Source organism: Aulostomus chinensis, chromosome 2, assembly GCF_037954235.1.
Source record: "Aulostomus chinensis isolate RoL2024-O1b breed Wild chromosome 2, RoL_Achi_v1.0, whole genome shotgun sequence".
Taxonomy (NCBI): Eukaryota; Metazoa; Chordata; class Actinopteri; order Syngnathiformes; family Aulostomidae; genus Aulostomus; species Aulostomus chinensis.
Genome location: NC_141321.1, coordinates 23,747,941 through 23,768,680, shown reverse-complemented (window position 1 = coordinate 23,768,680; position 20,740 = coordinate 23,747,941). Strand labels below are relative to the sequence as shown.

General features: G+C 37.9%; 1 protein-coding gene and 1 long non-coding RNA gene across 2 annotated transcripts; one reads left to right on the top strand and one right to left on the bottom strand.

Moving 5' to 3' along the window:
* Positions 1–41: 41 nt before the first annotated feature.
* chs1 (chitin synthase 1) lies at positions 42–20,539 on the bottom strand. Its single transcript, XM_086194994.1, has 34 exons — positions 20,493–20,539; positions 17,655–17,790; positions 16,916–17,101; positions 15,829–16,030; positions 14,989–15,149; positions 14,537–14,612; positions 13,959–14,077; positions 13,450–13,627; positions 13,232–13,328; positions 13,021–13,117; positions 12,530–12,651; positions 12,092–12,187; positions 11,805–11,969; positions 11,572–11,719; positions 11,101–11,166; positions 10,816–10,991; positions 10,588–10,646; positions 9,862–10,062; positions 9,608–9,776; positions 9,400–9,515; positions 8,847–9,026; positions 8,666–8,770; positions 8,464–8,581; positions 7,677–7,758; positions 7,363–7,589; positions 6,872–7,002; positions 6,018–6,099; positions 5,688–5,841; positions 5,330–5,434; positions 4,929–5,039; positions 3,221–3,358; positions 3,032–3,111; positions 2,775–2,841; positions 42–977 (listed from the first exon to the last, which is right to left on the bottom strand). The coding sequence occupies exons 1-34, from the start codon at positions 20,537–20,539 to the stop codon at positions 903–905; spliced, it is 4,272 nt and encodes a 1,423-aa protein (XP_086051120.1). The 3' UTR covers positions 42–902.
* On the top strand, positions 898–3,082 carry LOC147269487 (uncharacterized). Its single transcript, XR_015111448.1, has 3 exons — positions 898–1,032; positions 1,464–1,537; positions 3,043–3,082. It is a non-coding gene; the product is annotated as an uncharacterized LOC147269487 (long non-coding RNA).
* Positions 20,540–20,740: the final 201 nt, after the last annotated feature.

Here is a 20,740-nt window from a genome sequence, read left to right as displayed (position 1 = left end):
AATAATTATATGCAAATTTTGTTTTGGTTTTTCTCCATGCAGTTTTCATTTTTATGAGCAAATTCTCTTCACATAAATGAATACAAGTAGCCCAGTTACACGGATGCAATATTGAATTTAACAGTACAGTGTTCAAACAATTCTCACAATATTTAATGGGCAATATTGCATTTTTAATCCATACAACTTAGATTCCAGTGCTCAACATTGAAGTTTACATTAAGAAGTTCAAATACATATACAAATTGCAAGGTTTGCCCCTACTTCCATGGATTCCACACAGGTATTTTACACAAATATTTTGACAGTCCAAAAATAAACACATTATACTGTCTTTCTTACATTTTTCCCCAGTGTCCAAAGTGTATCTCCTCCAAGGTATAATGAATTAATTATTTAATTTAAGCAAGCTTCAAAACCACTGACAGTTGCATGTGGCACAAACATAGGCTGTCTATCATTAAGTCTCCAGACATTTACCCTGTTGCCGAAGACTGTCAAAGCAATCCTGGTAAGTTTTTTTTCTCTCATGAATCTACAATCGGTAACACACTCTTGGTAGACCTTGTATTTGTATGAGAACAATGAAGTAAATTAAAGTCTTACGCCCATGTACATTTAAATTTTTTTTTTAATTTAAAGAGTGCAAACTTGAGCTCATGTCCTATTGATAACTCAATTTATATTGTTGACAAAAGCTTAAATTGATTTTCTTCATGCCATTTGCCTCCCTGGCAAGAGAAGCTTGATAATTTCCATGGAATTTAAATGGGTTGGTCGATGGTCTGTCACAAAAAGACTGTTAAAGTGCACTCCATGCTTTGAAATCATTGCTATGTGTTAAGAGTTCTGTGGAAGCTGAGAAAAGTGATGCGATTTGTAAACCAGTGACTACAGAGTGACTACAGGTCATCGCTGGTGATGAAAAGTCCATTGGCTGTATGGTTCTCCAGGGTCAAGCCTCCATCATCCTCCTCCTCCTCCTAGACAACAGAAAGGGACAAACAGAAATGATCTCATTGAGATGCACAGGTGAGAAAATAAACACTCTCTTATTGCATTGTGGAAAGAAATGCCGTAGGTGTGCTACGTATTTCCATGACTGTTTTTGTTTCAGGTGCGTTAATTCAGATTAATACAAATTTAAATAAAACCCCTTTCATAGCTTGCTTAGTCTACATAAATAAGGTGATGTAATATGAATTGTACATAAATGCCTACATGCCATGTCATTCTACTCCGAAACTACTTCTTAAATCCTATATTAAATTGTACATTTAAAAAGTGACATACTCAAGCAGTGTACTGGAGCCGAAGGAGTTTCACGCAGAGGTAACAGAATGTTAAAATATTTATTTTCATACCAACTTTATCGATAAATTAGTCTTTCCAATGAGCAACAAAACAAAAACACTTCTTAAGTACTCTTTTTTTTTTTCTTCACTATTTTCTTCTTTCTTAAGATATCGGTGCACCTGTGGTTGAAAACGCCGTTGAAAGCGCGCAGTTTAATGACGTCATGTCTAACCAATTGCAGGTAAAGTTTGCTTTTGATATATTAAGCCGCTAAATTTATTTGCTGAAATACAAAGTGGCCTTTACGCAGTTGCTGCAATCCTAAAGACAAGAAACTTCGATCGAACTGGACAAATTGAGAGCGGTGAATTACCCCGGGTGTGCTACGTGCAAAGTTTAGCTAGCTAGGAGTGCCCTCGCGCGACTGGCAGTTTCTGTCGGTTCGTGAGACTTGTTTGCTAATAAAAAAATAAAACGTATCAAAATGTGGAGGGCCACTAAGTTACCTCAGGGCTGGACATGCTCTTGGGAGTAAAGAAATTGACCACACCAGGACAAGTCACATTAAACCCCCCCCCCCCCCTCTGTGGTGGTTGATGAGGCTGCTGGATGTCAATGAACCTAACTTTACTGTACTTAAGCGGTGATATTGGAATTGGCATCCTGGACGAAGTTTGCTTGAATTCATTACGGGTTATTTTTTATTCAAGTCATGAATTGGGCTAAGTGCTTGTGTTTGCTTGAAGCACGCGTCGATTGTCTGGTCTGGCAGTTGCAATTAGCTGTGATAATTAACTTGCAAAGGAAAACATTACATGCATGTAAATGGAGTTGTGTTTGTTGGAGTCTTTGTGAAGTCTTGCTGCTGATGTTTGGGATGGAATATGAGAGACTAAAGCATTGTGATAAAAGAAATTGAAGTAATTTGCCTTTTAAAATTAATTATTACGATATTTTAAAGATAAACAAAAAGAAAACCCAAACTTTTAGTAATGTTTAAGATCATTTGTATTCAATAATGGTTGAACAGAGACGATGAACTCTTGGTTTAACTAATCTGTTGTCCTCTGAAACTCAAATACTCTAGTATTACTCTATACCAGGCTTACTTTCATTTTCTCTCTCTTTGAAACACATTATTTCCCTTTTTGTTTTTGTAATGTTTAATCTCTTTAGCTAAATTGCCTGCAGTATTTTTCAGGAACCAGAGTATTGGGGTGTGGTGGCATAGAATGGTAAAGTTTTAGATTAGAAACCAAGTGAATATCCCTCCTTTCAACCCTTCTATTCTGAGCAAATAGGTCCTCAGGCTAAACGACCTGTCCAGCAGGAGCCAAGCAACAGCGGCATCTCTCTAAACCATCTTGCCCTCAGTCGTGATTTCAGTTTCCTCAAGGACAAGGATTCAAGTCACAGTAAAGGGAAAAAAAACCCCCAAAAACTTACATGTGTTTTTTATAAGAGTTTGAGGTACTCACGTCATCTCTCTGCTTGTAGTCCTTCTCTGTACTGCGGTAGGATACAACGTGGATGAGAGTGTAGATCCTGCAAGCCGAGACGCAGACAATGAATTACAAGCTGATGAACATTAAAAAAATAGATGTGGTAGGGAAAATCTTCAGTACCTATTGTTGAATCAGGTTTTTTTTGTTGTTGTTGTTGATGAAAAGAAAATTCTGAAGTTATGAGAGTAGGGTGTGTGTGTGTGTGTGTGTGTGTGTGTGTGTGTGTATACCTATGATATAGCATGGCGATGAACTGGATGATAAGGAGAATTGCAAAAGACAACAGGAACATCAAACTGAGAGGCTCCACCTGTCAACACAACAATGTATATGGTAAACTGCAGGCATGACAGCTGATGTGGCAGATCTAGTATGATGTCACTGCATTTAGGTGTGTGTGTGTGTGTGTGTGTCTCAACCTTGAGGAAATCTCCAGATTCACTTCCATTTGGATAGTATTTAGGGATCTTGATGCTGATGACATCACTTCCAATGGCCTGCAGGAAGAAGGTCGCAACCACCCACAGCACGTTGATGATGAAATAAAGGAATACAGCCTGCGGAGTCAAAGAAGAATAATGTTTCTATATTCAATATACAAATAATGAGAACATTTTAATGATAGTTTACTTTTAAAGTGTAACTTGCGTTTCAATTACTCAAGAGTTAAATGTGTTGAACTCGGCGATGTTATCGCCCCCTGGATGACTTAGAAGTGGCTCCAGAAGCCAGAAGATAAAAGTCACATTTTTGTTTTTGGAGCCCCAGCACTAACAACAGCCCAAAACATCAGTTTATAAACTCTCAAATGCATTGTCTGGGGTAATCCAAGTTTTCTGCATCCAGGCCTTTGCTCAATAAACCACAAAAACCTTGATTTGACCCAACTTCAGCATCAAGACAAATAAGCTCTTTCATGGTTGCAATGAACTGACATTTTCTGACTTCTTGAATCACAAAGAAGTCATGCAGGGGAGAAAACATTTTTGTGAATTCAAGACACCTAACTGAAGGTCATTGAAATGCAAATTGCACATTTGGATGAAGCATTACTTGAAATGTTACTGGGCAACTTGACACTAAAGTTTGAGTGTGCATTTCAAATGAACAGAAATTTTAACAGAGAATGCACTTTTTTCCGAGAACCCATTTTTTGAAAGTAACAAACAAATCATCATGACCTAATTCACAATAGGTCTGATCTTTAAATCATGAGAGGAGCTAATTTGTGCTTCAGTGAGCCTCCCTATTTCCACATCACTTTATTGAATCTCATTATTTTTTATTTTCTCTCATCCATAAAACAATATACACATTTTAAAAAACTTTATAAAGCTGTGGTCTGTTTTTGTAGCTCGGTCCCTCAAGAATTGATTTATTGCGGTTGGCTTCAGGTTGAAACTTTGTTAGTATAGCTTGCAAATGGGTGATTATTTCAGTCTGCACTCTCTGCTCCCTCTAATGTCGGTGTGCTATCGTTTGGTGTTTTTTTCTATTATAGCACAATTATAACTGGTTCAGCCAGACATTTGTTCTGAGCTGGCAAAGCCCAGTGGAAGAACAAGTGTGGTAGAAGCAGCTCCCTCTTGTGGGCCAAAGGTGTACTGTTGATAGAGTAAGAATTTTCAACCTGGTCCAGGGCTTTTAAAACTGTCAAACATCTATACTGGTATTAGTATTTAAACTCCTGTGGCTCTAATTCAAATGTAGATCTTGAATATTTGGGAAAAAAAATGAAGAAAAAGATTAAATGATGAGAGAAATAAGAAAACATTCATGCATGAAGCCCTGTGTTTATACAGGCACATTATAAGGCACTTTTCCAAGAATAAATGGTTCTATGGCTCCTTCATATTGGAAGGAGTGCTCCTCTGTGCATTGGTGGTAGACATGAATGGCTTTGGGCTCTTGCTTGATTGGGGCAACCTGTTTGCATTCTCTGAACTTATTGTTGCATATTTTGCTACGTAAACTGACAGATTCATTGACTGATTCTCTGTTTGATTATCTTGTATTGCATTTGTCCCATCAGGAGGCTCTCTTCCAACACAAACTCATGGTTGTCTGTCCGAGCAAAAATTTCTGTAATTTCTATCCATATTTATACAGGAATTGCTGACAACTGACCTTGTTGCGCAGTGACTTGAGTTCTCTGGTGACCTCCTCCAGATGTGCTTTAGTGTCTACGATAGGCTTCAAGTAGCGCTCAAGTAACTTGTTCCAGAAATCCTGCTCACCCTACACACACACACACACACACACACACACACACACACACACACACACACAGAGCAACAACTTTAATAGAATTAGAGTGAGTGTAAAACTAAAACTAAGACTGTTTAAACATTTACAATTCCCCACTGCTATACTTGACTTTTCCCCCTCTCCTTTATTGATGACCCATTTATGTTATGTTATTATTTGTATTTTTGGACAATAGTAAAGAGCTTTTAGCAGTGCCATCTAATCCCTGTTAACTGCAGAATATTTTTCTCTCTCAATGCCAGAGAGAATTAGGATATTACCTCATCCAGTTTCTGCACCTGCGGGGCAGTGAGTGTTTTCTCGATGGCCCTCTTCACTCTCTTCTCTAACCTTTCCATGCGGCTGGTCTTAAGGGTGCGTCGAGCCTGGGAGGAAGAAAAGGTCAGTATTACTGATCTTTGTCCATCTTTGAACAGGTGTATGCAAAAACTACCACGCTGATTTTCACTACCCTAGGTGAAGGGGTTTAAAGGGTAGGCCTTGGAAAAAGCCATTATATTTTGGAGCAGATCTGCTAAGCATAAGTAATATAGAAATCTGGAGTCGGCAGACCAAATCAAATCAGTGGTGTTGCACCCATCATCGTCGTCATCATCATCATCATCATGGTTATTTTACCTGCTCTGTCAAAGCGTGTTGTAATTCTTCTAAATGGCTTTCTGGCAAAATATCTTCAGGTCCCACTCCTTGTAGCTCTCCATGAAGAGTGTCTGTTAACATTAAGACCAGCTCTTCACACACATCTTCCTGGTTTTTATTACGGAGAGTGTATCTGAGGTCAAGGAAAGGACAAGAGACACAAACACACACGCAAACATTCAATGAACAACAACACTTTTTGCAGGTATTTTGAAAAAAGCCAGTTAAGAACTAAAAAAAAAAAAGAGAGAGAGAGAGAGAGAACCAAACAAGTGTGCTTTTCCCTGTAAAATGCGGTCAATTCTTTACCGTATTTGTTCTTGTAAATTCCTCTTCAGGTTGGCATATGTCAGCTTTTTCAGAAACTCTTCTTTCACCGGGTTCACCCAGTCTAGGTACACACACAAACATGCACCCCAACATTGACATGGTTTGTTGTGGAGACTATGTCCAGTGCAGCAGTATGCAGCATTTAGGACAAATCAGCATAGTTAAATATGTAAACAGTGACACCTGCTATTGAACATGAACTGCAGCTTTAAATGACCTCAATCATTCATTGGAGAAGTGTTGCTGAAATATTAAAATGCACAGTTTTAAAATATTTTTTTTTTATCCCTCAATGTAAAAATAATGTCATCTAATAACCTTAGACAACACAATATACAGTCATTTTATTCTGACTCAAAAGATCCTATTCAGGTAAATGAATGTGTCAAAGTCTTATCCACTTTTGCAGTGCAGTTACATATTTTTTATTTTTTTACTATTTGCACAAAATTTGCCAAAGATTACCTAGAAAACGTACAAGTTTTAAATATACATCACAAACTCAATCTTGGAACTAACATTTTAGAGATTATCCTAAAGAAGTTTAATCTTTATGCGATATTGAAAAATAATGTAATTATTTTCTGAGTATAGTTAATTACACTAGTTGGATACACTATTATTTCTCATTCTTTGGTGGTGAGACCTCATGATACAGTATGAGACAGTAGTCTGTCTTCCTTTTGACATAAACATTGCAAATGTCATTTCAAATGTCATGAAACCACCATAAGAACACAATGTTCATTTGAGCAAACTTGATGCATGCTTTCATTGCTCATCTCACCAAGTTTTATTTGTCACTGATCCATAAACAGTTAAAAATGTCTCACCACTTGGAGGAAGCTCCTCTATATTCTCCAGACTTCCAATCAGGTTGGAATCATCATCATCATCATCATCCTCCTCGTCCTCTTCATAATCCGTGTCAGGTGTGCTCCGCGATATGCTCTTTTTCTCAATGCTGTCATCACCATACACACAAACACAGACACGTTTGTGACTGATTGGACACATGGATTTCCCATTTCAAGTTTCACAGGAAAAGGCGTCGCAGTGCTCTCCCAAACACATGAAGTGAAAAATATATGATAAAACCATCAAATGAAACTCCAGTGTTTGGTGGACCAAAGAAACTTCACCCAACTTTCTGTTGGTATGACAATTAGTAGATGATGACTGCATTTTCATTTTTGGCTGAACTATCCCTTTCAACAAAATGTCATGTGTTTCTGCATTTTGTGCAAGGGTGTGTCAGATCTTTGCGTGAGCGATGCCATCACAGTTGGGCTGAGTGACTTAACAGATGATGAAGCAAAAATACCTGTCAATTGACGTAGTGTCACTTTCCTTCCCTTTCTGCGTATCAACTGTGGGTTGCTTAGCTCCATTGTCAGCTTCTTCTGCAGCAGTGTCCTGTTTAGTTTGTGGCTGCAAATTTGAGGCTTCCTGTTGAGTTGTTTCCTGGTGGGTTACTGGAGCAGGAGTGGCTTGCTTGATAGCCTGGCCTGTGATTTGCTGAACCATCAGATTCTCAGTTTCCTGGGTTATCTATAGATGAACATGACACAGTGAATTCATCCATCCATCAATGGCTAAACATGCACATCAAGGTGTGTCAACAGCCTTCACCAGTACCTGTAACTTAAGGTCCCAGCAGCAGAGTTTACAGTTTCTGTCACACAGAATATTATTTTTCTTTTTCACCTCCTCACCGCCCCTGACAGAGAGAAGTAGGGACAGTCAGAAACAACATCCGCACATAGTAATGCAGACAAATAGAGTGCTTATTTAAGATGCATTAGCATGAATTATAATACAATCACTCTTCATTATTTGTGTTCCAGTTCTGGACAGGTGAATATTTGTTGAAAACTATCCTGCTCCAACTGCGGTCTGAACTGATAAGTAGTCCTTAATGGATAGATGAGTTGAAAGATTTGCTTAACACAAATTTGGAATAGCTGCAGCATCATGAACCCATCAAACATTCAGCTCACCCTTTTGCATGATTGAGTTTGCTATAGCTGCTTTAATGTTAGATTTATTCTTCAGGCCTCGTTCGTCATCTGATAGCAGCATTGTCAGTGTTCCTCAATTGAATAAAATGTTTTCATGTTAAATCTATCCTTCACATCCATTTTCTATTATCTACTGCTGTTACCATCATTGTCTGCTGCTGCCTTGTTCAGGGATCAAGCCCATGTTGCGAGTGCTTTCATTCACTAGTATTATATATAAGTCCCAATTCCACCATAACTCCTGACAAGTCAATCAGCAGATTTTCTATAAATATTACTTGATTAGTTTCTCGAAAATGGGGATTTGCAATTTCTTTATGATTAGAAATTAAACCAGGTAGTTATTGTAAAGATCTATGGAAAAAATGATCTCAAACTTTTGTTAGAAATGATTAATGCATTACTTATTGGATTCCCTTGTGCCCCAGGACACAATGTGCATGTTAACCAGTGAGTAGATGGTGAGTAGAAGGTATCCACTGGGGATACAGATGAAATACATCAGACCGTAGATGATCATCCCTGGAAGAGGAAACAAGAATGTAATGTAACTTAACTCATACGAAAAAAGTGAATTTTTATTTTAGTAAACTCATAGTACCATACCAAACTCCTCAGGGTGTAGGATCGCTGTCACCATGTACATGATTGTCATAGAAACCAAAAATAGACCAGTCGGGGTGAGGAAGGTGCCCTGAATCACCATATCGCCTAAAACAGAGGGGCGGGGCATGTATCACAACTAATAATTAGAGAAAGTCCACAAACACAATAAGATTTTACCTACCGATAATAGAAAATAAGGACGCTGTCATGAGGAAGGCATACAGAATGCTCATAATGGCAGCGATTGTTATTTGGTTATTGGGCTTGGCAACAAAACAGACAATGATGTACAACACGGGAGGAATGCTCGCAACGATGATGGAAAGTGTACCAGCCATTTGGAAGACAAACTGGAAAGCACCTGGCAGGAGGAGACAGAGAGGAGTACATTCAGAGGAAGATGCCAGGAGATGAAGATATATTAAGACTATATAATTAATGTTGGAATTGCTGTTACACTTATTCTTTTGGAAATGAGTCACCACCCAGAACAAGGGTTTGTCAGCATTAATTTTGCATTCCCATATGTAACTAGAGTGTAAGAAAAGAGGACAATTGATTGTGAAAAATAACACTCCAGTGGAAAGTTCTTGCATTGGGCAGGGCCATAATACTGGATGTGTGCATCTCTGAGTCACACAACATTGCTTTTATGAATTTAAACACAAAATATAGGTAAAACTGAATAGAAGAACAACTACCATGTGGCAAGAGAACTTGAATGCCTCATGTACCTGCTACCATAAGAGTCACAGATGCTGGTCCAAGGATGGAGGAACCAACAGTGAACATCTGGTAGAAGATGTACAGCCTGGATATGGAGGTGTTCCTCTTCACTGTCTCTGAACCACTGCAATGTACATCACAACAAAACAGTTCATACTGACCTGTAGGTATGACTGCATAAAATCAAGTAAACACATACAAAGTGTATGTACTGACCTATGCAGGAGGTCCAGTGTGTTGGCCAGTGTAGAGGGCCCCCATCGCCGTCTCTGGTTGTAAAACTCTTTGAATTCCTGTGGTGAGTTGGTATATGCATCAGATGCGGCATTGTATTCGACACGCCAACCTTGCTGCAGCAGCAAAGTACACAGCCAGCGATCTTCCCCTACAAAAGTGAATAACATGCTGCATAAATTGGAGAGAATCAGTGTGAAGAGTTGTTCCATTTGCTAGTTTTGGTGTGTGTCAACCTTGGTCATACTGCACATATTCTGAAGCTCTTGTTGCAGTAGTCGTGTATCTTTTCAGCACGTTGTCGTCCATCAAGGCTGAACCTCTGAACAGACTGAAACACCCGGGACTACAAAGCACAGACCCGAACACGTGCTCTGCTGTCTTCTGTAGCCAGTGGCCTACAGCATACTCAAACTTCTGGTACCACACCATTGGACCTAGACAAGCAGGATGGAGAGCAGAGACAATGATAGAGAAAAGTGACTAAGAGGGGGAGGAAATATGAAGGGTGAAATGATATTCCTGAGTTGTCACATTAACAGGGTGATGAAAACAAGAATCTAGCACAGGATGCTGCAGCAAGACAATGACCGCCACCTTAAATGTTGCATCTTAAAACCATTGAACTTGTTTTGAATAGTGAGAGGAGGAGAATACGATTGTCAGTTCTGAATGGATTTCGATGAATTGTGTTATGAGAATAGAGCTTACGTTGAAGGGTTTAGATAAGCGAAGACAGGGGAGTACCCCCCCCCCCAAAAAACCTACTGTCAAATCTTTTGAGGAAATATGGTGAATAACATTCGTAACCATTGCAGTAACAATGCCTATTTTATCAAAATTGACCATTTAACAGCATTAGCTTCAGATGCATGCGGTCCCAGACTACTGAGCCTCTGTGCCCTGAACAAAAACAAAATACTAACTTACTTACTTAATAATTCGTAATTATAATTACTTACCCATACCAGTCGGATGGATTCGTCCACAGGCTGCACCTACATTATAATACATCCTCAACCTGTCAATCAAAGTGCATGTTTAAATTACACTGTTGTAAATAAAAACTGACATTCTGTCCTCACAACTGGCTTACTAGTGACAAAACGACACCTGTTTTGCAGTCCCCCTGCAGTAGAGTGATATCTGTTGAACTTTTATGGCAGAATGACAGAAAAAAAACAACGTACCTGTCTACTAACAGAATAACTGCTTTAGGTTGGAAGTCAGTATCTCCGTCCAGAGCGAGGATATATGTGTTGTCATCTGAAATGAATTTTCTCTTGTTGTCATTGTCATACTGTGGCAACAGGAAAATTTCTCCATCCATAGAGACCAAACTGGCTCTGCATGGGTTATTTTGGCGCTTAAAAAAAAAGCAAGATAGATGTTAATAATTGAATATTTGATAAACATATTCCAATTTCAACGTATGGCTATGTACATATTTTGCAAAGAAGGCAGAAAAGTCTTACAGTGATCTTCTGAGGGTTCTTGGAAATGTAGCCCTTCCAGCCAAGGAGATAATATAGGTACATTATCTAAAAAACAATTATGTACAAAAATGTGTGAAAATGTATCCCAGCTTCAGAGATGTTTTGTCCAGTTGAAACTTTGTTTGATACAAGAGACATGGCATGACATTTGTTAAAAGGAAAGTTTTACAGATAAAAGACATTATTTTATCGACTGTATAATTTGTAGCATTTTGACTGAAGCACCAACAAACATCAAGCAGACTCACCACATCAGGGGAAAAAACAGAAAGCAAAACTCATCTACTGGTAATAGGGAAGTCTAGTGCTGATTTTCTTCGGATTAGGAAAATCCATATTGATATTAACTTTAGTGTAAACAAATCAAATCCATGTCAAGTACATCGTTGCATTCCTAATTTAGACATATATATGGAAATACATGGATACAAACCACCATTGAAAACATACCTGGGACCATCTTTTCTTGTTCCTGATGAGACTTTTGTCTTTTAAGTGAATGTAGAGCATGTTGCCTTCTGGCAAAACAAACATTAGCCTGCCACCATACGGAGTCTCAATGATTGACACGTCATCTGGCTCTTTGTTGGTAAACACCCTGGATGGATTGATGGATTGATAGATGATTGGAGTGATTTTATGTATGTTTATGTATCTTGAGGTTGATGGATAGATATTCTCACCTGTAAACCTCAATGACAACATGGGTCAAGTCATTGACATATGAATTAACCAGCCTCTTCCCAGTCTCTTTTTCAGTCATAAAGGCATCATCCACATAAATGTGACACTCAAAGTCAAAACAGTCCTTATGTTCCTCCTTAGGATCACCACGATAGCGGTCCAATCTGAAACAAGCAAAAAAATCTCCAGGCTAGATGTGCATTTTTTCATTTTAACTGTACAGTGCTGAGAAGCATTGCTTTGCTGCCTTGGTTTCATGTGATTCAATGACAGCAGTGTTTCAAACCTGAACATGGAGGTCAGAATTTTTAGCATTTCATCATAGGTCTCATGCCACATGGTAGCACACAGATAGATCACGCAGCTCTGGATGTCGTCATGGCTGTAAGGAAGAGTGGAGAGAAGAAATATCAGGTAGTGAATTTTAACTGTGGGGAATATTGTCCATTTCATACAATAAGCAAATCCAACTAACGAGCCAATGCAAAAAATATTGGAGTTATTATATCTCCTTGCATTGTTGTCCAATTAATTGTTATGGAAAAAATTTTTACTCCTTAATATCGGCATCAGCATAGGCCCATAATATCCTATATTGTGTGTGTCAACACATCTCTGGCATTGTTTTTATTGATTATTACCCTGTTAATGATTTAGAGCTCGAAGTGACATTTTCAAATATCTTGAAATTAGACTGGGGACAATCCTCTAAGATCCCTCTCACCTCTCCTGGTTTCGGGCTCGGGGCACCTTCATCTTGGTGTTGAGTAGCAGAGACAAGTCAATGAAAGCAGATTCATAGAGACGACGGACAAAGAGCTGAGATGTTCTCTCTATACGCTGGACCTGCGGGGTGGTGGACCAAAGATGCTTTTAAGTGTAAGACTTTACAAGTATTTATAACATTTTTTTAAAAATGTGGAATGTATTATGTTGTAATGTTGACTCTCTTGCAGTCTCACACTCACACTTGAACAATTACATTCCCAATAGTTTCACACTCAGTTTCCATGTTCATCTAATTCAAAGTTGTAAATTCTTCAGCATCTCAAAGGAAGTTGCACTCATTCTAATGATATTAAAATTGTGGCTGGATTCAAAATGGTTGTTATGAATACTGTGTGTGTGTGAGTGTGTGTGTGTGTGTGTGTGTGTGTGTGTGTGTGTGTGTGTGTGTGTGTGTGTGTGTGTGTGTGTGTGTGTTCATATTAATACCTTGATCTTCCATACATAGTAAGTACATGTGACAAAGCCTGACCACATACACACTCCCTCAAGTGCCAGCATGGAAAAAGGCCATTGCAAGTAGTAGCTGTCAATCAAATAATCAATTAAAATTTGGGGCAAAATGTATATAAATCTATACATAGATGTTGTTAAACACAATCCACATCATCCACATGGTACGTAGCCTAAGTATTTGTACCTGTTGAGTGAGGTGCGGCAGATGCTCCTGGTGATTTCTAGTAAGACCACAGGGGTGGTGTTTTTTTGGCTCAGGACAACCAAGCTTTCACAAAATGCTGCAATAAAAGAATAAAGGTTGAGGATGTTAGTATTGCATCTTACAGCCAGCAGGTTTATTCACATACAAAAATTAACCAATAAATAATGAGACTGAGGATTTTTGCGCAATAAACTCACCTGTGATGCTCCCATGTTCTGCTCCGTCCAGTTTTTGTGCCTGGGTAATGAATAGTACCAGTCCTAACACCAGTACTGCAGGTCCTGTGCAACACACTGGCAGAGCAAAACTCATCCTGACTGCATGAATCTTGCAAGCCACAACTCCGAACCAGTGGCAGGCTGCTGAGCAGAATGCCTGAGTAGAAACAGTAGTCACATTAGTGCCCTAAGAGGACTACTACATTGATATAGGTCTTTTGTTTTAGTCAAATAAGTTAAAAAAATTAAAGACTTATTTAACTAGCTGATATAATTTAGGCATTATCTTCTTTGAGCCATTAAATATCTAGTAAAGCAAGTAGTTAACCCTATTCTGATGCCTCTTTTCCAGGTCATCATTGTAAATAAAAATGTCTTTTCATTTTTTTTAACTGGTTAAAATGAAGTTAAAAAGAATACATTTTGATTAAATATTAGGTTTAAACCCTATTATTTTTATATTTCAATCAACGTTTTCTCCTTCCTACCTGTAAGAAGAACAGCACCAGTCCTATCTGTAACAATTCCCAGTCGTCATTCTGTAGTTTAAAGTTAGACAAGATGACAGTCTTCTCAATCAAGACATGGTTGAGCAGGTACACACCTCCTACAAATGAATAAAATACAGCAGTGACATCAAGGTGAATACTTTTAGCGGTAATTAAATACAATATGAAAACAAAGTTTCAAGTAATATAATATAAAAAACTTATAATACAATAGACTTGCAGTGTGAGACAGTGGGTTTTATGTATATAGAAGGAAATTGAGGATAAAACTCGTGAAATAATACTGTTGAGTTGTACTACATAGAAAATTCTACACGTGTAATGCACACAATAACTAAATTCAAAAAACAATTTCAGGCCTTCGGCAAAGCTGGAGAACGTCCACTGATTATTGTCGTCTGTAATTTTTATCTGAAAAAGGTTTGCTCTCATTGCAAATAAGAATTCCACAAACAAAGCACGGCAAAATAATATGTTGTCACACACTAGTTTAGAGAGAGTGTGTCATTTTGTCTATTTTTCAATCAGTCTTCCAGACAGTGATGGCAGATAATCACCTATCACTATTATCCTCAGAATACTGCTGATGACAAACACAAAGTCTCTGAATCCATCCAGTTCTGTCAATGTATCCTGCAGGGAGATGGAAGGAGATCAGAGAGACCAGAGTCAATACCACAAATAAAGAAGCACAAAAACAGTTCAATATCCACGTACATCTCTTTCCAAATACAGGAAAACATGTCTGCGGTGGCCAGGTGAGCACTGAGATTGTAGAAAGGGGAAAACTCAATTATAAAATAAGATTAGTATTTGATATTTTAAAGCTTTAAATCCTTTACTTGGGTTCCTTCCCCTCGGTGAATGTACAGCACAGGAAATACGGAGGCTAGAGGTCAGAGAAGGACTTAAAATTTTTTATGTATTTTAGCGCTGGAGTGAATGACGCTGTTAAATCTGAGTTGATGGATAAAAGATGAAAGAACAGGAACATATCAGAACACTGTACCCGCATACGATTTGTAGCTTGCAGTGGATTTTCCCACCAACAAAGGGAGATGAGGAGTGAAGAGAAAAGTCCAATGGCGATATAGACAAAGCAGTCATCACTCTGTCTGTCCACATATGATGTCACACGAACATAGTAGTCAATTCCCAAAAGGCAGTAACCTGTTCGTTGCAAATTATAAAAAAAAAGTTACTGCATTGGTGCTATTGCTGGCATTGCTAATGAGAGACATACATCACATTGGAGGTTGCAGTGTGTCACGAATCAAAGTCTTATTTTAATCAGTGTGAGTTGTTTAGCTACACTCTGAACTGCGGTGTTTGCAAACTTCAGGCAATTGTGTTTGAATGCTCAAATCTGATCATTTCATGCGAGACAGCCATAACAGAAAGTAAAGTAAAACTTGTGTGTGTGTCATTCACATGAATCAGCTGTCATAGTTTGCAAACCTTACTGAGCTAGATTCAGCATGCAAAACCCAACTCAACAGTCACAAGAAAGTTAGTGACTTCTTATGGACTGAAGTGTGTTTTCTACAACTGGGGAAAACAGAGATAAAAGAGTAACATTTTATTGGAAAAGAAAAATTACTGCTTTTTTCATTTCACCTCTACACGGCCTAATCTAGGACATGGATTGATGGATCAAAACAAATAATTGCTATGAGCAAGAAAAGAAGCCTGTTTCAATTTTGAATTAAAGCACGTGTCTCTCAGCAGCCTGCATCTGTGGAGGTTCTCATTGAGATCTGCTTTATATGACTTGTTAGGAGAGCAACGAAAGAACAGACAACGAGAGAGTCAACGATCTTGGAGATGCAATGATTATAAAGACAGTTACCAGCAACTGTGAGAGTGAGGGAGCAGATTGGGAACATAATTTTCCAAGGTTCTCTCTGTAGTCTGAATACAATCTGAAGGATTGCAGAGATGATACAGACACCTCCGCTGCAGAAGAGATTAGTCAAGACGTCAAGTTTGGGCATAACAATGAGCACAAGGATTGAGGTTCCAAGAGACACCAGACACTCAATGGCACAGATCTGTGTGAGCGAGAGAGAGAGAGAGAGAGAGAGAGAGAGAGAGAGAGAGAGAGAGAGAGAGAGAGAGAGACGCTTACTTATGTATCTTCACACCACTCAAAGTAATTTAATGGATAGAAATATACAGGTGAGTAGTCCTGGATGGTTATGGAAAGTCTCTGTCTCTGTCTTTTGTCTTCTGTGTTAATTTTTCATTTACCTCACGATATATGAAAAAAAAGTCCAATATTTTTACAAAAAATGTACTGGTCTTTTATCTCCCTTTAATAATAATTCAAATGTTTGGTGGCTCATCCTAGAATCTTGAGTCTGCACTAACTTTTTATCCAATGAAAGGGCTGTCTCTGGTTTTTAAGCTCCTTCTGTCACATGAGGCTTTGCAGTCCCAAAAGGTTTTTCCTGACAGGCAATGTGAAAAGCAGCTGTAAAAGGCTGGATAAAATGATTCGACTGTCATAAAATGTCCTTAAAAATGTCTTTATTCAATGCCACAATTTGATTTTGTTTTGTCTGGTAACACTCGGAAAGCCTGAATGTGATATGTCCACATTTATTTGCACAGGGCTAACCAAACGTAACTCATTCAGGCAGCATAAGCCTCTGACGATATTGTATCCAAGTTTAAGTCAATTTCAATCATACTTTGCGGCCGTAATATACAAAGAGACTGCACGCTATTAAACACGTAGCAGTGTAAACAATGCAGATGCAAATCGATTCACACTGTGTACTTCGGAGAGTAATGGTCAATAAAAGCCTAACTTTTGTTCATAAAATGACTCCACAAATGTCGCCTAGCTCATAAATCCTGTGAATCTGCAGAGGAGCATGTAAATGTATCTGATAGGATAAACATTTAAGAAGAGCATGTTTTAAGACACTTACAAATGACATGGTCTTCATGTTGGGTTGTACAAAGCTCTTGAAGGCACACCTCCAGAGGGATTTAATGAACACCAGGAAGTTGGGGCAGACGAGACAGAACACCAGCATCAGCATGTAGAACTGTTTTTCCTTAGGGCTGCGCATTGAAGATGGACTGGACAATGTTGACAGCACCAGGAGTGAACCCTGATTAGACAGAGACCACGCGAATGTTCAGTGTAATGAAAGATGCAGATTAGAGAAAGCCAGAAGTAAAATGTATCGTTTTTGAGATGTTTCTCTGTCTCTTTTCTTTGAGATATTTAGAGAAAATGCATTTCCACTCATTGGTCCTGAGTGTAGTGTTATTAGTGTGCTCTGCTTCCACTGAAACATAAAGATTACTGGAGACTCATTTCTACTTTGGTGAATTATCTTGAAAGATACTGCATTGCATTATGGTCCTCATTTGTCCACAAATAAGGCAGCTCTTTAGATGGGACCACTTACTTTGACTCAGAAATAGGACAGAGAAAGTAATAGTGAGGGAACACATTGTTTCATGGCTGAAGTAGTCCTCTAATTCATCATTGAGTGTAAGGGAGAAAAATGAGCCTAAAGGAGGCAAACATTGAATGCATTGAAAGGTAATGGAGGTGGAAGTGCAGATGGATCCATTATCGAAAACTCTGATCTATAATAAAGAGGATTAAGACAAAGATTCACATCTATAGAGACACAGACAGCCAGATGACTGTACCTTAGCAATGATGGCACTGGTGAGGACCGCTAATCCCACAATAAGAGCCACTAGGTACTGGGCCAGTTGGAAACATCTTCTCTTTTGTTCCTTCTCAGCTCCTATTGGGTTGAGCTGGAATGGATCCCATGTGTCCCTGAAACACACATGGACACATACAGTGAGTGACTTTAACTACCACCACAGTCATCCTCACCATTATAACCATAGCCGGCTATGATCAGTGGAAGTGGAGGCCTTTTCTGTCTGTGTTTCCCATCATTAGTCAATGATTTAAGATATTTTTGGGGTTTAAAGTCTTTGGGGTACGTTTTGGTCTTGCTTCCCTGTAGCTGTGCCGCATAAACTCCTCATGTTTTGTCTCTTTAGTTCATTTTTTCCCATGACTGCTTTAATGTTGTCACTTACCGCAAGTGTTCTGGTACCGATCTGCCATAGTACCTCTGAATATTGTTACGTGTGTGTTTTTGAGCATTAAGCCAAATTACTGACATTCAGGCAATGAATAGAGTGGAGATGGAAATGAGTGGATCCCTCCTCCACCACTTTCCAATTCATGTCAAGTACATCACACTTATTAAAATGTGGGAATTGATAACACATGGTGATCTTTGCTGTTGCAATTATCACAAATACCAGTGAGTCCAGGTGGAACTGCTTTGCAGTTTTAGCACAGTGACTCACTCTTCTCTTCAATCATGACTCCCTACATAATTAGCCATGTCAGTCTGTTGAATTTAAGAACGAACACTCCTGGGCTTTTGGTGTCTTCTTCGCTATTAAAGTTTTCATAAATGCATGCAGACATGCTGGCATCATAATGGGATCTCCATTTAATTTATCCCAGGCTAAAATAATGCTCATTGAGCTTGTTGTACTTGTTTTGTTATCCTTTAGTATGGGAAAAATTGAGTAAAAATAATTCTGTATGTTTGAGATGAGTTTCTCAAACCCTAACTGAGCAGACTAATAGTGTCATTTATTATTTATAATGAAATGTTTAATATTCTACTCTTGGCCACTGAACTGCTCAGAAAATTGCAGATTGTGTCAGCTATTTTTTTAATTGGTGACCCTCTAGTGAACTGACCACACAAATTACTCATTACTCGGTCATTACACTTATTTTATTTAATGAGGGTTGAAGCATATACATATTCTTGTATTGCTGTGTATAGGGCATTACATATATATATATATATATATATATGTATGTGTGTGTGTGTACATATGTATATATATAAATGGATGTGTATATGTGTGTATATATACTGTATACTTATATATATATATATATATATATATATATATATATATATGTACACGCACATATATGTATGTGTATATATGACTACATAAATATATGTTTATGTATAATTATATATAAAAGACTGTGATCAGGGTATGGCTCATATTTGAGTTTGGTCAATAATAATGATAATAACAATAATACAAAGTCATTTTGTGTATGTTCTGTTAGGATTGAAGAATGTGTTTTCGAAGCTTCAGTATTCCTGTCGCACCACTAGGCTTAATTAATAATTCTATGATTATAAATATTCGTGTACATATTTGAAATATTTTACCCTTGTCAGTTGTTGCTCCTTTCAAGTTTTTCATGGCTGAGGTTTGAAATTTTGTAATTCTTGAAATATGTTATTGAATTGTATAGCTGTACACCTAATATGATATTAGACAAAAAGGCATAAGTGATTTACATGCTCTCTTGGATTTGCTGGCGATATTCAATGGTAATACAGTGATGTCATTTTTTTCTCATTAAGGCTCTAATCTCATATTTTAGCAGAAGGCACAACATAAAATAAGATATTTATGGGAAATATAGGTAAATATTTCAATTAATTTGAAAATACCTTGATGCAAAGGCATATTACTTTGACCAAGCATTTTGAAGTACCAACATGCAAAGTGTGATTAAAATTCTAGTATGTAATTAACCTTTTAAATGAAGCAGTGCTCCCAGAACTGCAGTAGGTATCTGAGAGGATGTTGTCTTGCACAGGGGAAATTAACTGTTTCCTGCTATTGTATATTATACCAAATAGAGACCTAGTAATACTCAATCATACATCACCTTGCAGAGAGTTTTATCAATTTGCAGTATCCATGCTCCTAACAATTCAACATCCGACAATGACGAAGTGGTGAGTACACTCTGATTGCATGCATGAACTGGAAATCAAATTTAAAAGTGCCTCGCTCAAAGTACATGGTGAGTAAATTGACTTCCTTTCAAAGGCCACTTGATGGCTTTATAAAGTTAACCCTTGTAACTTTGGTAGTTAAAGAATTATAAATACTGGCCTGAAACAAGGAAATACTTTCATTATGTAATGATTTCTATTCCAGTAAATTGTTGGAACTGTTGTCCCTCTTTTGTAACCAGTTTATAGTGAATTGAGGTACAAAAAGCATCGAGACAGAACACTAGTTGTTTATGGCTGAAAACAGATAAAGGGTTTTAATTACTCACACAATAAATTTCTACAGTGAAGGAGATATCATGTCCACTGCCAATTTTGTCTTATCAAGTTTGCCAAAAAGCACAGAGACAGCATTAGTCATAAAAATAAAAGTAGCCCCCAGGGAACAAGATTGATTTCTGTTGCTTAAAAAAGAAAATATCAGCAGAACAGATTTTTGCTCCCTTTGGTATCTATTTGATCAGGCAGGCTAATTAAGACTGTAACTAGGCTCAGTTGGCTATGCATACATGTGCTATGTTTTTAAATTCCTTTCATGTCGCGTATTCATAATCTACAAATAAAGCAGAATTTAAAGGTGGTAAACATCAAGAAGCTGTATATGTACTCTTACCTGTGTCTTCCTTCCCTTTTCTTTCCTCTGAATTTCAGTTCTTCCATCTTTCTCTTGTTTTGTCGTGGGTATGTAGAATGTGCCAAGAAGAAATTCTCAAAGAGTACTAAACAAGACTTGTAATATTTTCTGTTGGATTTCTCTGGAAAAAGATGTAAAACATTAATATAAGGAAAAACATACAATTTCCTTTAATCATTTGATTCAATTAGATTATTTTGAAATGAGACAAAATGTAAAAATTACCT

Excerpts from the sequence above, each read along its gene's own strand:
- chs1 (XM_086194994.1), bottom strand. The coding sequence starts at position 20,539 with ATGGAAGAACTGAAATTCAGAGGAAAGAAAAGGGAAGGAAGACACAG. Across the intron at positions 9,516-9,607 it reads ACACTGGACCTCCTGCATAG|TGGTTCAGAGACAGTGAAGA; the intron begins GTCAGTACATAC and ends TGTACATTGCAG. Across the intron at positions 3,359-4,928 it reads TCAAGTCACTGCGCAACAAG|GCTGTATTCCTTTATTTCAT; the intron begins GTCAGTTGTCAG and ends TTGACTCCGCAG.